Source organism: Haliotis rubra, unplaced genomic scaffold (genome assembly GCF_003918875.1).
Source record: "Haliotis rubra isolate DU_JTF1 unplaced genomic scaffold, ASM391887v1 Scf106, whole genome shotgun sequence".
In the NCBI taxonomy this organism is placed as follows: domain Eukaryota; kingdom Metazoa; phylum Mollusca; class Gastropoda; order Lepetellida; family Haliotidae; genus Haliotis; species Haliotis rubra.
This window is the reverse complement of record NW_025764959.1, coordinates 1,985,670-2,000,225: the sequence shown is the minus strand read 5'-3', so window position 1 is coordinate 2,000,225 and position 14,556 is coordinate 1,985,670. Positions and strand designations below refer to the sequence as shown.

At 39.0% G+C, this 14,556-nt stretch overlaps 2 protein-coding genes across 2 annotated transcripts in view; one reads left to right on the top strand and one right to left on the bottom strand.

Moving 5' to 3' along the window:
* The window catches only part of LOC124277656 (U2 snRNP-associated SURP motif-containing protein-like), a 37,656-nt gene extending 32,120 nt beyond the window's left edge, over positions 1-5,536 (top strand). Inside the window, 6 exon segments of the mRNA XM_046713387.1 lie at positions 281-380; positions 1,112-1,213; positions 1,215-1,242; positions 1,769-1,879; positions 2,259-2,380; positions 3,537-5,536. Of these exon segments, the coding sequence (XP_046569343.1) occupies positions 281-380; positions 1,112-1,213; positions 1,215-1,242; positions 1,769-1,879; positions 2,259-2,380; positions 3,537-3,651 (578 nt within the window). The 3' untranslated portion in view covers positions 3,652-5,536.
* A 4,722-nt stretch (positions 5,537-10,258) lies between these two features.
* The window catches only part of LOC124277646 (collagen alpha-5(IV) chain-like), a 65,126-nt gene continuing 60,828 nt past the window's right edge, over positions 10,259-14,556 (bottom strand). Inside the window, exons 38-40 of the mRNA XM_046713375.1 lie at positions 13,533-13,738; positions 12,333-12,419; positions 10,259-11,692 (exon numbers count right to left, since the gene is read on the bottom strand). Of these exons, the coding sequence (XP_046569331.1) occupies positions 11,408-11,692; positions 12,333-12,419; positions 13,533-13,738 (578 nt within the window). The 3' untranslated portion in view covers positions 10,259-11,407. The remainder of the gene's footprint in view (positions 11,693-12,332; positions 12,420-13,532; positions 13,739-14,556) is intronic.

The window sequence follows — 14,556 nt, the reverse complement described above, 5'->3', positions numbered from 1 at the left end:
AACCACTGAGTGTTAATATCAATTATTTGATCAAAAAGAAGGGCAGGGCATCAAATGACCGTGGCAGGACTGTGGCGGGTAGATGATGTGTTTGGGTCTCAGTTTCAAATTGGTATGGATCTTGCAGCCTGCAGTAAATTGACATGTGGAATTATTTGCCACAGTAAACTTCAAGCTTTCACATGAAGGCTGGAAAAGTGTAGTCAGGGCTTCCGGCTTTAAATGTCTATTGCTCTGATGGCACCTTGCTGTGTATTATATTTCAAACACTGCATTCCAGCCATGTCAACCTCCAAGTGGGACCTGCTGGACCAGCAGAGTGGGGAGGAGGAAGATGGGGGAGGACAGGACCAGATGGTGGGGGAAGACATTGATGGAGCGTAAGTGGGACCTGCTGACCTCACAGGATATTTGTAAAGTCTCTTCATGATAAAACATTGTCAGTTGAAACTTAGTCAACTTTGTTTCTTGGTTGACACTGCACTCAGTAATTTTCCAGCGGTTGTAAATAATCGAGTCTGGACCAGACAATCCAGTGAACAACAGCATGAACATTGATCTATGCAATTGGGATACGATGTCATGTGTTAACCAAGTCAGCGAGCCTGACCACCTGATCCTGTTAGTTGCCACTTACGACAAGCATGAGTTGCTGAAGATCAGTTCTAGCCCGGATCGTCATGGGTGCTGAGTCAACTAAATGTTTGAGTTTGACTGTGTTATCTATCCTGATGAAGTGACAATGATCATTCTGTCAACCACTGGCATGCCTGGCCCTGATTTGTTGTGTTTGATGAACTTTGATACATAAGGGGCGGTGGGGTAGCCTAGTCGTGAAGACGTTTGCTTGTCACACCATAGACCTGGGTTCCATTCCCCACATGGGCACAATGTGTGAAGCCCATTTCTGGTGTCCCTTGCTGTTATGTTGATGGATTATAATATAAAAGCAGTGTAAAACTAAACTCACTCACTCACTGATACACAAGTTGAAAGCAAATATCATTTTGAATGTGTTCCTGACAAGTAAAGCCTTCCCAAAATGATAGAACTGGAGGCTGAGGAGTTGTTATTGAAGAAATGAGGTAATGTCAGAACTTGACTGTTTCAGTCCTATGGAGTTTGAGGACAGAGGGCAGGACTCTGAATCAAGTGAGGACAGTGATGATGATAGCCAGGAGCAAACTACCCCATACAGGCAGGAGATGTCTGAAGAGGAGAGCCAAGCTGAGAGAAATAGAGGTAAGCAGGTCACTCTCACTGTCTGTCCAATTTACAGATTTAGTCCTTCAGCCTACTCACTGTGTGGCTAATTGCATAACTTAACTTACCATATGAGTGTAGTGCACACCTGAGTATTATGGGGGTCCACCTCTAGGGGATTCAGTATTTTAGAGACAACTTATTTTGTGCATTATGTGCAGACAAAAAAACTAAATAGTAAATGAACAATGATTGGGTTGGTTGGTTTGTCGTTTACTCAGCATTATTCCAGCTATATGGAGGCGGTCTGTAAATAATTGAGTCTGGACCAGACAATCCAGTGATCAAAATCATGAGCATCGATCTACGCAATTGGGATACAATTACTTGTCAACAAAGTCAGCCAGCCTGAACAATCATAAATGAACAATGAAGATAATTGAAATACCAAAAGATAACAGATAGTTGTCCCTCTTTTTTACTGTAGTATCTGTGTTTAACCCCTCTTGTTACTCTGGAAGGGGTAATGTCATCGGGGGGGCTTCATGTTTTCATGTTGTTGCAGGTTAAGGTGATGAAATATCAGGATGAGCTGGAAGCTGGACGAAGATCGCGAAAACCCAACTTAACCTTTGCAGAGCAGATAGCCCACTATCGCAAGAAACTCTTACAGAAGGTATGTAAATGACAGTCACATTGAAACAATACTTTTGGTCCTAGATTTATCCTCGATCTGTCTGCATCATACAACATTGATTTCGTTGGTGAAATACCCATAGTATCAAATTATACAATCTTATGGCACTTTTCTTAACACTTTTTCCAAATTGATTTATAGGCTTTTTATTCAAATTTCATTCTCAATCATTAGGTTTTGCGCAAAATGCTGATAGGAATAATTCCATTAATAGTGAATAGTTAATGTTACCAGTGTTGTATTAATGGAAAGGCAATATGCACCTGCCAAATAGGTGTGTTATTAAAAATCTCACTCTAATATGTTCTATACTTGTCACGTTGTGTAATTGGGTGTTATTGGTTTGGGATTGTTGCAGGAGACCAGTGAGTCCCCGGGAAGAATGTCACGTGAGAGGAAAAGACACAGGTCAAGGTCACCATATTCACCGTCACTACGTCTTGGCTATGACAGTCCAAAGCGATCAAAGAAGATGAAAAGGTTAGTCATCAGTCATACTGTAAGCGTAAGCATATAAGGCAGTACATTACACTTGTAAGTTGTCTGTTTTGCTTTGTCCTCATTTCTTCAGTACTGAGGTAGGGATGAAAGGCATTCTCAGGTGCTGATGTTCAGCAAATTGGTAACATTTCCAACTTGGAATATACAATGTTGAATGCTATGATGGAATATCTCAACTTGTATGAACAACCCAAATTGCCCTCTACATACAATTTGTAAAAAGGCTTAAATAAATCCTTGTGTTTATGTTCCTTTGATTTCTGGGATAGTTTGACTCCTTGTGTTAAATGTGGCAAGTTGAAATGGTTACAACACTAGGGCAGAGACGGGTCCAAATTTTCTACCTGGGTAACCCACCCCCTATTACCCTACCCTACCCTGATACCCGTTATGTTAATTCCTGATATCAAATTTGTAAGAAATGCCAATATATTCTTCAGCTGGAAGGCTAAAATTTCGAGTTTTTCAAAATCTTAACCATTTATTATATTCAAAACAGGTGACTGAAAATTATGTCTAAATCTTCAAACACAATACAACATTTAATCATGAAAAAATAACGTTTTACATTGTTTAATCTATTAGTCACATGATCACAACGGGTCCGGGTATTGAGTCCGGTCCAACCCATTACCCACTCATCCCGAGTATCCAGGTTACCCATCCCAGCCCTATACAACACCAATCAGAAGGCCATAGATGCAAGATGAACCTCTTGTGAGGAATTAGTCAAAATAGGAATGGAATTCTGAATCTTACTTACATTATTTCTAGCATTTACGTCCCAGTCTTCCAAGGTGCCTCAAATCACTGTGCAGAGTTACCTCCCTTAGACAAGCCAGGAACCTATTATTTGTGGGTTCCAGTCCCGATTCACGTTGATTATGTTTCTAGGTTTGTCAGTACCATACCCGATACGTAGTTGTCTGTGGTAGATGTCTGAGACCTGTTTCTCGTCAAGCTTTCCTCCAACATTAAGTTGACGCTCTTTGACATAACTTGAATATGTTTTTTAGTAGCATTAAGCCCGACTCACTCATTCACTTCATATTTATACTGATGCTTCCGATATACTACATGTACCATTCCTGTACTCACTGATTGTTTTCAACATGCACACTGTCTTCTCCAATAGCCCCAAGAGATCTCGACGGTCACGTTCACCAAAGTCAAGGTCACCCAGGAAGTCCCCATCAAGAAGTCCAAGTCGTCATCGGCACAAACACAAGAAGAACAAATACCGAGACTGATGTCTGTGCCTCGCTCAGTATAACTTGTATATATTGTAAAGACATTGTACAGTGACACGCTACACCAACAACTACAGTGATCTCTTCAACCTTCTGCATGTTTTAAGTCGGTGTTCTATGATGATTTGTTGAAAACTCTATGGTGTCAAGTCAAAGAGTTTCCTTTTGATTTACTGCATTTGTTTATAAGCTGCCTATTCACACAAACCAGTCAAGGAATATTAAATGCTGTAAAGATTAGACCTAATGCTTGACAAACTTAATAGAAGTATATTGGACTACCACATAGGGGGACAAAAGTGTTCCCCCTGTGAAAGAATCCATTTCCACTGAGTATTCGACTGTGCTCAGGTTTGATGCATTGAACATGGGGTTTATGAAGCTTTGCATCGATCAAAGCCTAACCTTTATCAACTGCAGGGATTATGCAGAGCCACTTGTTCAGGGGTCATGTGGTGATATTTCTAAAGTTTGTTCTGCAGTAATTCTAGTCACCTTTACACATATCATTTCATTTGTACAATTGACTCATAAAGGGATATGTATACTTGAATATACTACTAGGGAATTGAAATCTCAGTTATTGCATTTGTATTGTACAATTTCTTTGCAGATGTTAATAGAAGAATCAATTGAAAAGACCATGGTTGATAAAATTGTTTAGGTTTGGCATTCTTGCAACTCATTGTCAAACCTCTGTACAAGGTCGTCATTTTTACATTCTCTATAAGTCATCCATATCAATGGTAGCATGTGATGCATTCAGAGTTCACTGTAGTGATGCTGGGTTGTGTGAGATAAGGTATTATTATTATCCATTCATTGTTACCATTCATTCATCACTTCTCATCACATTTAAAATGCAAATACCAAATATACAACTCCAATGTTCCTGTGTAAGTCCTTTCAAGATTTCTCCTGTTCCGTACAAATCACACCATATCAAGCACTGTTTCTTGTTTGAATTGTTTGAAACTTCAGAAGTGTTAGAACACATACTGTCAGAGGAATTAATAGTTTCCAATGCTGAACAAGCTTTGGAGAAGCCTGATTTGCATAGGGAAATCTGCAAAGAGGAATTTGATATGTTCAAGGTTAAGCTATATCCTTCATTAAGGGTAATGCTCAACATGTCATGTGACAATTCTACTGTGTTAAACTTTTCAGTCAGTTGTGAATGTACCATGCATGTTAGAACAAGTCTTTTACAAAATGCTATATATTTTCCTTATTTAGTTTTATTAACAAAAGATTCTGTATTTCCAGCAGAAAGTTGTAGTTTCTACTATGATGAATCAGTCAAGATTTGAAGTCCTGTTGTTATCATATAAAGGTGGATTGAAATGATGAAACATTTGATTGTGTAATCAAGGAATATTTCTGTTCAGTGAGATTTTGGAAATTAAATTATTATATTTCTTCAAATTAAAAAGTGACCTTAACAAATAATGGTATGATATACAAATTTGCAAACAATGACTTCTCAGAAAATTGGAATGTGATCATCTTCGAGAATGTTTTATCACGAGGTGTATTGACCTTTATAATGTTTCCATCAGCTTTGAAATTTGCAGCTCCTCCAGTGCTCAATGATCAATCTTTTTCATAATTTATTCATTGATAGTGACGTACATTTTGTGTCAACTCGTTTTTAATGATGTTAATGCAAAATATGAAACATATGCACTGTTAACTCATGTTCTAAAGGATAGATATTGTTGAAGCAATTGCTGTGTGTTTGCAGGGCCAGCTGGTGAATCAGAGTAAGATGAATTAATGTTTATAACTGCACAATATTTGAATGTGATGTACATTTATTCTCCCATCAAGCAAGTCACATGATGTTACCATTGATGCCAATCATGAAATAAACATGAACAAGTTACTATTTCTCCTTTTTGAATTTGTGTGCACTGTGAACTGTTGACCGTTTTCTCAGATTCTCTGCTTACACATTTTATTTTTTTTGCTGAAACCCTGTTACAAAAATCAAATAATGGACCCTTCCCCAGGGTAGTGAAGGGCCTAATATCACTTATGTTTGATTGAGCAGAAAGGTGAGGTGTCAGGGTGTTTGTTATGCATGACTAAACAAACAAAAAAACACACACACACACACACACCTCATTCACACACAATCATACAACTGCACACATGAAAACAACATTCAGAGGCGCTGACAGTACTTTATCAGGCGATAAATTTACTTTTTGCATTACGTCACACTAGTGACTTAACTACGCCATTTTAGTCTGCCCTCTTGCAAGGACGTACATTCACATATTCATATTGATCGTATTCACATGTATATACGTCTTTGCCTCTTGTAATCAACCACATGGGCAAAATGTGTGAAGCCCATTTCCGGTGTCCCCCTCCGTGATATTGCTGGAATATTGCTAAAAGCGGCGTAAAATCAAACTCACTCACTCACTCACTCACTCTTGTAATCAAGCATACCGTTTGTAACCAACGTCATGATGCATGTCAGTTGTCATTGCCTAGTGCAGTCTCCTACTGTACAACTAACTCCGTAGCACCCCGGTTCTTCATTTGCAGTTACGTCACTAGGCTAACATTACTGGTGGAAACGTTAGGTTTAACAGCGAAACAGCCATGTTCGCAAACTAAGCCTGTGTCCACAGTCCCACAATGCGTCCGTGGCATGTCGTGTGGCTAGTCAGCTCATCTGGGTGTACTGATATAAACGTATATTGGAACTAGAAGTACAACATACATATTGTCCCATATTGTTTACGATTTTCTCAGATTTTTTAAACATGATAAAGGGAAGATATATTACCCAAATGTAAACTGTTTATCATTTGTTTTCTTCAAAGCATGTTGCTTAACGTAGGGGGCAGACACATCAGTAGAACAGCACGTCAATTAGCCCTGTTTGTTTGTTTTCATCGGAAAGTATTACATTTGGCATCTTAGAAAAGATATACATTTCGCTCTACCCCTATGTATAGTGTGATAAAGTACACTTTTGTGGACCCAAGTGCCCTTGTTCTCTAACTATAATAGTTCAGGCAAAAGAGTACTTTATTACACTATACATAGGGGTAGAGCGAACTCTTATTTCCTAAGCAAGTTGAGTAATTACTGGTACTTTCCTCAACTTATATTATAGACATAGGTTGTTTAAATTTGCAAAAGGTTTGCTTTGCTTACATATCATTACTCTCTGTCATCTTCACACACCCCAGGGGCGGTGGGGTGGCCTAGTGTCAAGCGTTGGCTCTTCACACACCCCAGGGGCGGTGGGGTGGCCTAGTGGTTAAAGCGTTGGCTCGTCACGCCGAAGACCCGGGTTCGAATCCCCACATGGGTACAATGTGTGAAACCCATTTCAGGTGTCCCCTGCCATGATGTTGCTGGAATATTGCTAAAAGCGGCGTAAAACTAAACTCAGGCATTCAGTCACACACCCCAGGTTATAGTTGATTGAGCATCACCTTTACAGAGCAATGGGTCAGTCCACACCTACATCATACCAAGAGATGTTAAAACATGGTACTTCATGTTACTCTGCCTTGCATGAAGTGGATGAAGCAAAGACTGGTTATCCTAGGCCGGTTTGTTTAAGTCTGTGGCATGGTATTCCCATGGGTTGCCACAACAGAACCTTCACAACTGATAGTAAATTCAATTCACCTTGACCTTTTGGTTAAAGAATCTTGTTAAAACATCGCATTCACCAATTTAAAGAAGAAAATTATTTCATTATTGACCTCTTTTGGTTTGAATATTTGGATCCGTTTATTAATTCAGCAGTTCCAGGAAGTAACCTGTGAACATCCGAGCTGGTCTTCAGTAACCCATGCCTAGGTCGTAAGAAGCGAATAACGGGATCAGGTTGTCAGGCTCGCTGGGCTGGTTGACACATGTCATTGCGTCCCAGTTATGTAGATCAATGCTCATGCTGTTGATCCCTGGATTGTCTGGCCCAGACTGGATTATTTACAGACTTCTACCATATAGAACATAGCAGTTGCAGTGATGTGGCAGATTGGGTTTTCCTCGCAACATGTTGTCAGTGACAAGGGCATCTGTTGACAATTCAAAGGGTTTGAGACTCTGGTTGCAGCACAAACACAAATTTGTGGCTGTGATGTAACAGAGGTGGTATTCTTAGAATAATAAACAATGGGTAACTATTGTTTTATTGCTGGTGTCCCCTGCTGAAATACTGCAGGAATATTGTTAAAAGTGTCATAAAATCAAACACACCCATTCACTCACAGGAGACATGTAAGTAGAAATGCTTATCAAACATTTGAGAGCTTTATGAGACACCATAGTTGAGATCATTTACTGAAAACTTGTGACAGGCAGTAACTTCCCTGGAAATAGCAGAGGTGATGAAAATGCAGTATAACTTGATGGATTGACAGACACTTAAAACGTCCTATTACCTTTCAACTACATACTGTGTGCGTAAACAAAAATCATAATTACTTTCCAGAAAGACCAAGATTAAATTTTTTTAACATGGCTGAATGGGTCAGATGAGCTAAATGTGAAGCAACATGTATGTCTGCACTGGCAACTAGAGCTACTAGGGCTGGCTATGTATAAGTTGATCACCCTTACAAGGTAGTTATTTAAATAAACTCTGCGAGGGCTTTGGCCCAAGCAGTGTTTATTTAAATAACTACCGTAGTGAGGGTGATTAAACGGCTTACACCACAAGGGCATACTTATTTAATACGTGTGTATTAGGCATGATGATGATTATCAAAATACCGGTAAGTACAATGTTATTGTTTTTAAATAGAAATAATTGCCCTAGGGCAGTTATTCAGTTATGCTAATAAAACACTTCCAAGAACAATGGACATAACTTTCCCTAGTGGTTTATTGATATATATTACAGAGATCAATAATTGTTAACTGAATACTAGTATTGATCGATTATTGATAAATATTGAAGTAACTGTGAGCCAAAAATCTAAACAAATCAAAAAGGCTTGGATTTCTAACAAAATGCCAGCCTGAACATAATTTAGCAGCCCATGAAAAAGACACACGTTTGTATATTGTCTTAGTAAATTAAAACTTTAGTTCATCACTATAGTTCTATATTATCAATGACAGTTTTCATTTCGATAATCATTAATACTTTTTCCATCAATATTTTCAAAATATCGCTGTAGTGACCACTTGAACTGTTCAAAACCAGTTCCCTTCAACAGAATATGTCATGCGAATAGTGAATTTATATGTTAAATAGATAAGTTCAAGATGTCATAAAGTCTTCTGCTTACTGATGCACCACCAGCATTCATTCTGGTAAATTGCTGATCACAGCAGTGTAAAACCACACCCATGATATAACCTAAATACTAATCAAAGTAGTGTTAAACCACAGCAATTATATAACCAAAATACTGATCAAAGTAGTGTTAAACCGCAGCAATTATATAACCAAAATACTGATCAGCGTAGTGTTAAACCACAGCCATGTTATAACCAAAATACTGATCAGCGTAGTGTTAAAACAGCCATTTTATAACCAAAATACTGATCAAAGGAGTGTTAAACCACAGCCATCATATAACCAAAATACTGATCAATGTAGTGTTAAACCACAGCCACTGTATAACCAAAATACTGATCAAAGTAGTGTTAAACCACAGCCATTATATAACCAAAATACTGATCAAAGTAGTGTTAAACCGCAGCCATTATATAACCAAAATACTGACCAGCGTAGTGTTAAACCACAGCCATGTTATAATAAAAATACTGATCAGTGTAGTGTTAAAACAGTCATGTTATAACCAAAATACTGATCAAAGGAGTGTTAAACCACAGCCATGTTATAACCAAAATACTGATCAGCGTAGTGTTAAAACAGCCATGTCATAACCAAAATACTGATCAAAGTTGTATTAAACCACAACCATTATATAACGGTAATACTACTGAAAGCAGTATTAAACCAATACACTGTAATGAATTAGAAATATTGTTGAAAAAGATCTTGAACAGTCTCATGCAGTTTCCTAATGGGAAGCTGGACTTGACACTCACAAGCTCCTACATTCAGGGTTGAGCCCTCTGTATCCACTAAGGCAGTGGTGACTGACTGACTGACTGAGTTTGGTTTTACGCCGCTTTTAGCAATATTCCAGCAACATCACGACGGGGGACACCAGAAATGGGCTTAACACATTGTGCCCATGTGGGGATTGTTGTCCTGCTGTGATATTGCAACGCTTTAACCATTACCCCACCGCCCCTAAGGCAGTGGTGAGGTAGCCCAGGCATTAAAGTGTTTGCTGGGCCAAGTTTACTTCCCCAAATGGGTAACTATGTCAATTTCTGTATCCGGGTTAGAATATTGATCTTCAGTAACCCATGCTTGTCGTAAGAGGCAACTAATGGGATCGGGTGGTCAGGCTCGCTGACTTGGTTGGCACATGTCATCAGTTCCCAATTGCGCAGATCGATGCTTATGTTGTTCATCACTAGATTGTCTGGTCCAGACTCGATTATTTACAAACCGACGCCATATCGCTGGAATATTGCTGAGTGCGGGGTAAAATAAAACTCTTAAATGAGTCATGCGTTCGAACATGTAAGACAGACAACATGATGTCAAATGATCATTTATTCTCTTTAATTACAGACATTGTGAATTGAGCTAACCCAAACGAGTATTCATTTCATGTTGTACAGACAATTGAATTTACATGATTTCAAAGACTGAACTCCCCCAATAAACCAGATCTGATATGATAAACATCCATGCCCTGTCTTGTTGGCAGGTTAATGAAAACGTACAAAAGACACATTATCCTCAAATATTAATGCTTACATTTCATCCAGCTTGTAAATATTGACTCTTATTATGCATGAGAGCTGAAACTAGCAACAACAGGTCAAGATAAAACAGGGATGATTTTAGTCACAACTTACAGTACAGTCCGTATAAAAATCAAGAAAAACAACTGAGCAATGTTGAGCCTTGTCTCTAATCACTGAATCAAATGTGCCTCAGCTTTAAGGAACGTCCGGTGTCTGGAATTCAACTATTTTGTATGTGTCTTATCTTGACCTGTTGAACTTTGTTATATCATTATGACTATTCAGACCCTTCAAAACTGTGGCCGCTTTAGGCGGTCATTACGTACATAACACAGATACGAGGACGGTAGATACTAGTGTTTTCTTCTACATAAGAGGCACATTAGCAGTAATTATATCACACATCCAATACTTGAAAATATATCACGAGAATTTGGCAGTGATGGTTGGGTAAACATAAGGTACAGGAGTATTATCACGTTATTGCACTGAAAGATGCTATCTATTAATATGGCTTGCAGTACTTCCAACAATTTTTTCATAATTTTATAAATTGTATGTAGTTTGGTACAAAAGCAAATTGAATGTAGTGCAAGCCAGTTTGAATCTACAAGTGACTAGACAGTACACTGTTTTCTTCTACTCAGTGCAAAACATCATATGTACGAAACACAGATGCCTGAATGTAAACAGCACCCATATGAAATCAGACTGGTGACCCTTTATTGCAAATTGAGGTCTCTTTTCTCTTTAACACACATACTTAGCCAAGAAAAATCCTGTTTGCATAGAAGCTAATGCTTTCAATACATAGGGGGTACTTTACGTTCCATCGTCTGACGGTATGTACAGGTTTTACAAGCACATGACGTCTGGAGCAATATCCCTGACGAGATCACAAATTAATTATAGAAGCTAAAAGAACTTTTACTTGTATTTATTTAAATCTATAGAGAAAAGGTTCAAGAGATTCATCTTTCATACAAACTTGGCATCTGCTTATTTTACTTCGTAAATTGCCTGCCTTGAGTGTGTCTGAGAGAGGCCTGCTAAACTGGTTATCTCTTTCTAAAGTAGCTAGCCAGAAACTTAATGACGTTGCATAGTAATTACATGTGCCTCTTCCATGGCACTCGATGAAAGGAGCGGCACGGAAGTCCTCCAGGCAGGAACCTGGGGAAGCCAAGGACTGACCAGAGCCAGAAGAACCAGCACCAGTGTTCTGAAACAGATGGGTGGAGAATGTTATGTTATCGTTATATCACGTTCTTGTGTCAGAATCTTGTGAACATGTTTATTGTTTAACAACACACTCAGAAGTATGCCAGCTATATGACAGCTGTCTGTAAATACTCAAATCTGCACCAGGCAACACCATCAATATATGCAATGACATAAATCAACCAACACACCGAGTCTGACAACCCAATCCTGTTAGTCGCCTCTTATGACAAGCTGGGTTGCTGAAGACAATTCTAACCCGGACCTTCAGCTGTTGTTGTTGTCTCTAAGATTAGTTCTGAGTGATATAGTCAGTGATCTTGACTGTTCATGGGCTAGTACCCCTGCTGCTAACATAAGGTTTGTCCCTGCCATCGTTAAAATATGGACTTGTTGGTCCCTGCCATGCATTAAGTACAACAAGGACTGGTCTCGAGTCAGTATAATGTGTCTGAGTGGGGTATTCATGCTTCAGCATGATCTCAGTGGGCTAGCACTATAAAACCAGCTTCAGTCTGGGCTAGTACAAGCAGCGGCACATACACATACACATGCATGCACGTCGTCATATGAGCGAAATATTCTCCAGCACGACGTTAAACCCAATTTCACCTCACCTCACCTAAGATAAGGTAACTTACAAGAATGAAACTATATCCGATCCAGAGAGACCTCCAGCCTCCAGGACACTCGGGCAGCACCATGGTTTGACTGTGGACGGCCATGATCTGAAACAGGTAATAAGCATAGTTTCACATACAGTGTGTTTGTTTGTGTACCTGGTGTTTGACGTCATACTCAGTAATATTACAGTTACATGGAAACAGTCTGCAAATAATCAAGTCTGGACCAGACAATTCAGTGAACATCAACATGAACAATGATCTACGCAATTGGGATACGATGACACGTGTCAAACAAGTCAGCCGGCCTGACCACCAAATCCTGTTAGTTGCCTCTTATGACAAGCATGGGTTGCTGAAGATCAGTTCTAACTCAGATCTTCACTAGGTATACCACGTTTGCAAACTCAAAGTGCCTGACAAACCTAGAATCATAATCAACATGAATCGGGACTGCATGCATGGGTAGTGCTGGTATTGGCATACAAACTGCGATACGTTACATCCCGATACTAAAATTTTAGTCACGACGATATATTGTCAAAGTATTGTGCACTGAAGCTGCGATACGATACGAATCCCGATACAAGGATGGCGATATGATATGTATCAAGATACTAAAATCTTGATTTCTAACACCAACTATATAACACCTTAAGATCAAGACAAAACCACTTTAAAGTATTTCGTCAAGTAGGTATTATTTCAGACTTGCCTCACATTAGGGTAGCCTAGTGGTTAAAGACTTAAGTCATCACATCAAAAGTGTGGGTTCAACGCACATGGGTACAATATGTGAAGCCCATTTCTGGTTTCCTCTCGCCACAATATTGCTGGAACATTGCTAAAAGTGGCATAAAACCTAACTCACTGACTCGCTCCTCACACAATACAGTGGCACCTTTGATATATCGTATTGACCTCGTAAGGATGGGAATGCCACAATAACTCGGTGCGCCTAGTTGCTGCAAGAGTTGTATGCTCCCCAGGGAGTTGAGATTGGCAATACGATCTGCCGTTGAGATTGACATCCAGTGAACGAGGGAAAAACAAAGCAAGCGCAAAGAGTCCTTTCGGAGACTTGCGCTATATAAATGCTATCCATTATTATTATTATTATATATGGCGCTAACTCAAACACTGTTATAAACAGCATTAAACCCCACACATTCACTCACTCACTAGCTCACTTCCCCTGATACAAACACAGTGACTTACAGGTGATGGTGCTTCACACACTGTACAGCGACTGATGTAGGGTCGGATCTGTTCCCCACTGACTGGATTCATCATGGGCGTCATGGGCTCGGGTGTGGCTAGCCAGTAGCTGTAGTCACTGCGGGAGGCCACGTTGCAGACATTGTTGATGTTGCAGAACATGAAAGGCATGGTGCTAAACCTGGGCAGACAGCTACCGGCAGTACCTGTTCAGAAACCAATCATACTGCAATCATGTGATCAAATTTGACTAATATAACAAGCACAGCCTTGTCATCTTAGCACTAAGACTACCATAACTCCCATGTTTACCATGGCTTATGACAGTCATACCACTAAGATAAATTTGTGGAAAAGGGTGCTGATAGCATCAGACACAACCAATACAAGTAGAATTCAACAGTCTACAAGGTTATGATGAAATGGAATTATTTCATAATGATTTAGTTTCAACTTCAAAGGTTATGTAAAGTTCATATGATCCAAATCTACTGGATCCAAAGTTGCAGCGTATGACACTGTAGATGTTATTGCTACACAAAAGAAATACTGTTTGACATTTTCCTGCCTGAAACAAAACTATATTGGGCGATCACCTAAACACTTTGTACTGTCTTCTTGAAAGTCTTTAAATCTCTATGGGTATATTTGTTTCAGACTTAATGAATGATTAAGAAAACTCAGCAGTCTTAGTCAGTTCTGACATATTCTACTCAAAAGTACTTAGAGAACACCCATTTTGTTCATTTGACTATAGTACTTTATACTTGATTTCCCTGAAATTCATTCATGCAATGCTTAATCAAAATTTTTAATAAAATTTATAACAAAGATTAAAAACACTGGTCCAGATATGAACACAATTTATAACAAGACATTAAACATCAAATTGTGTATATGATTCAAAATTTGTTGACATGTATTTTCTGGTGTTACAAGCTCGTGGTAACTATATTGCAATAAAAGCGTGAAAATTCATTATGGTGAGTTTAATGCACACCCACCTGTACATAGCTGTGGTTTT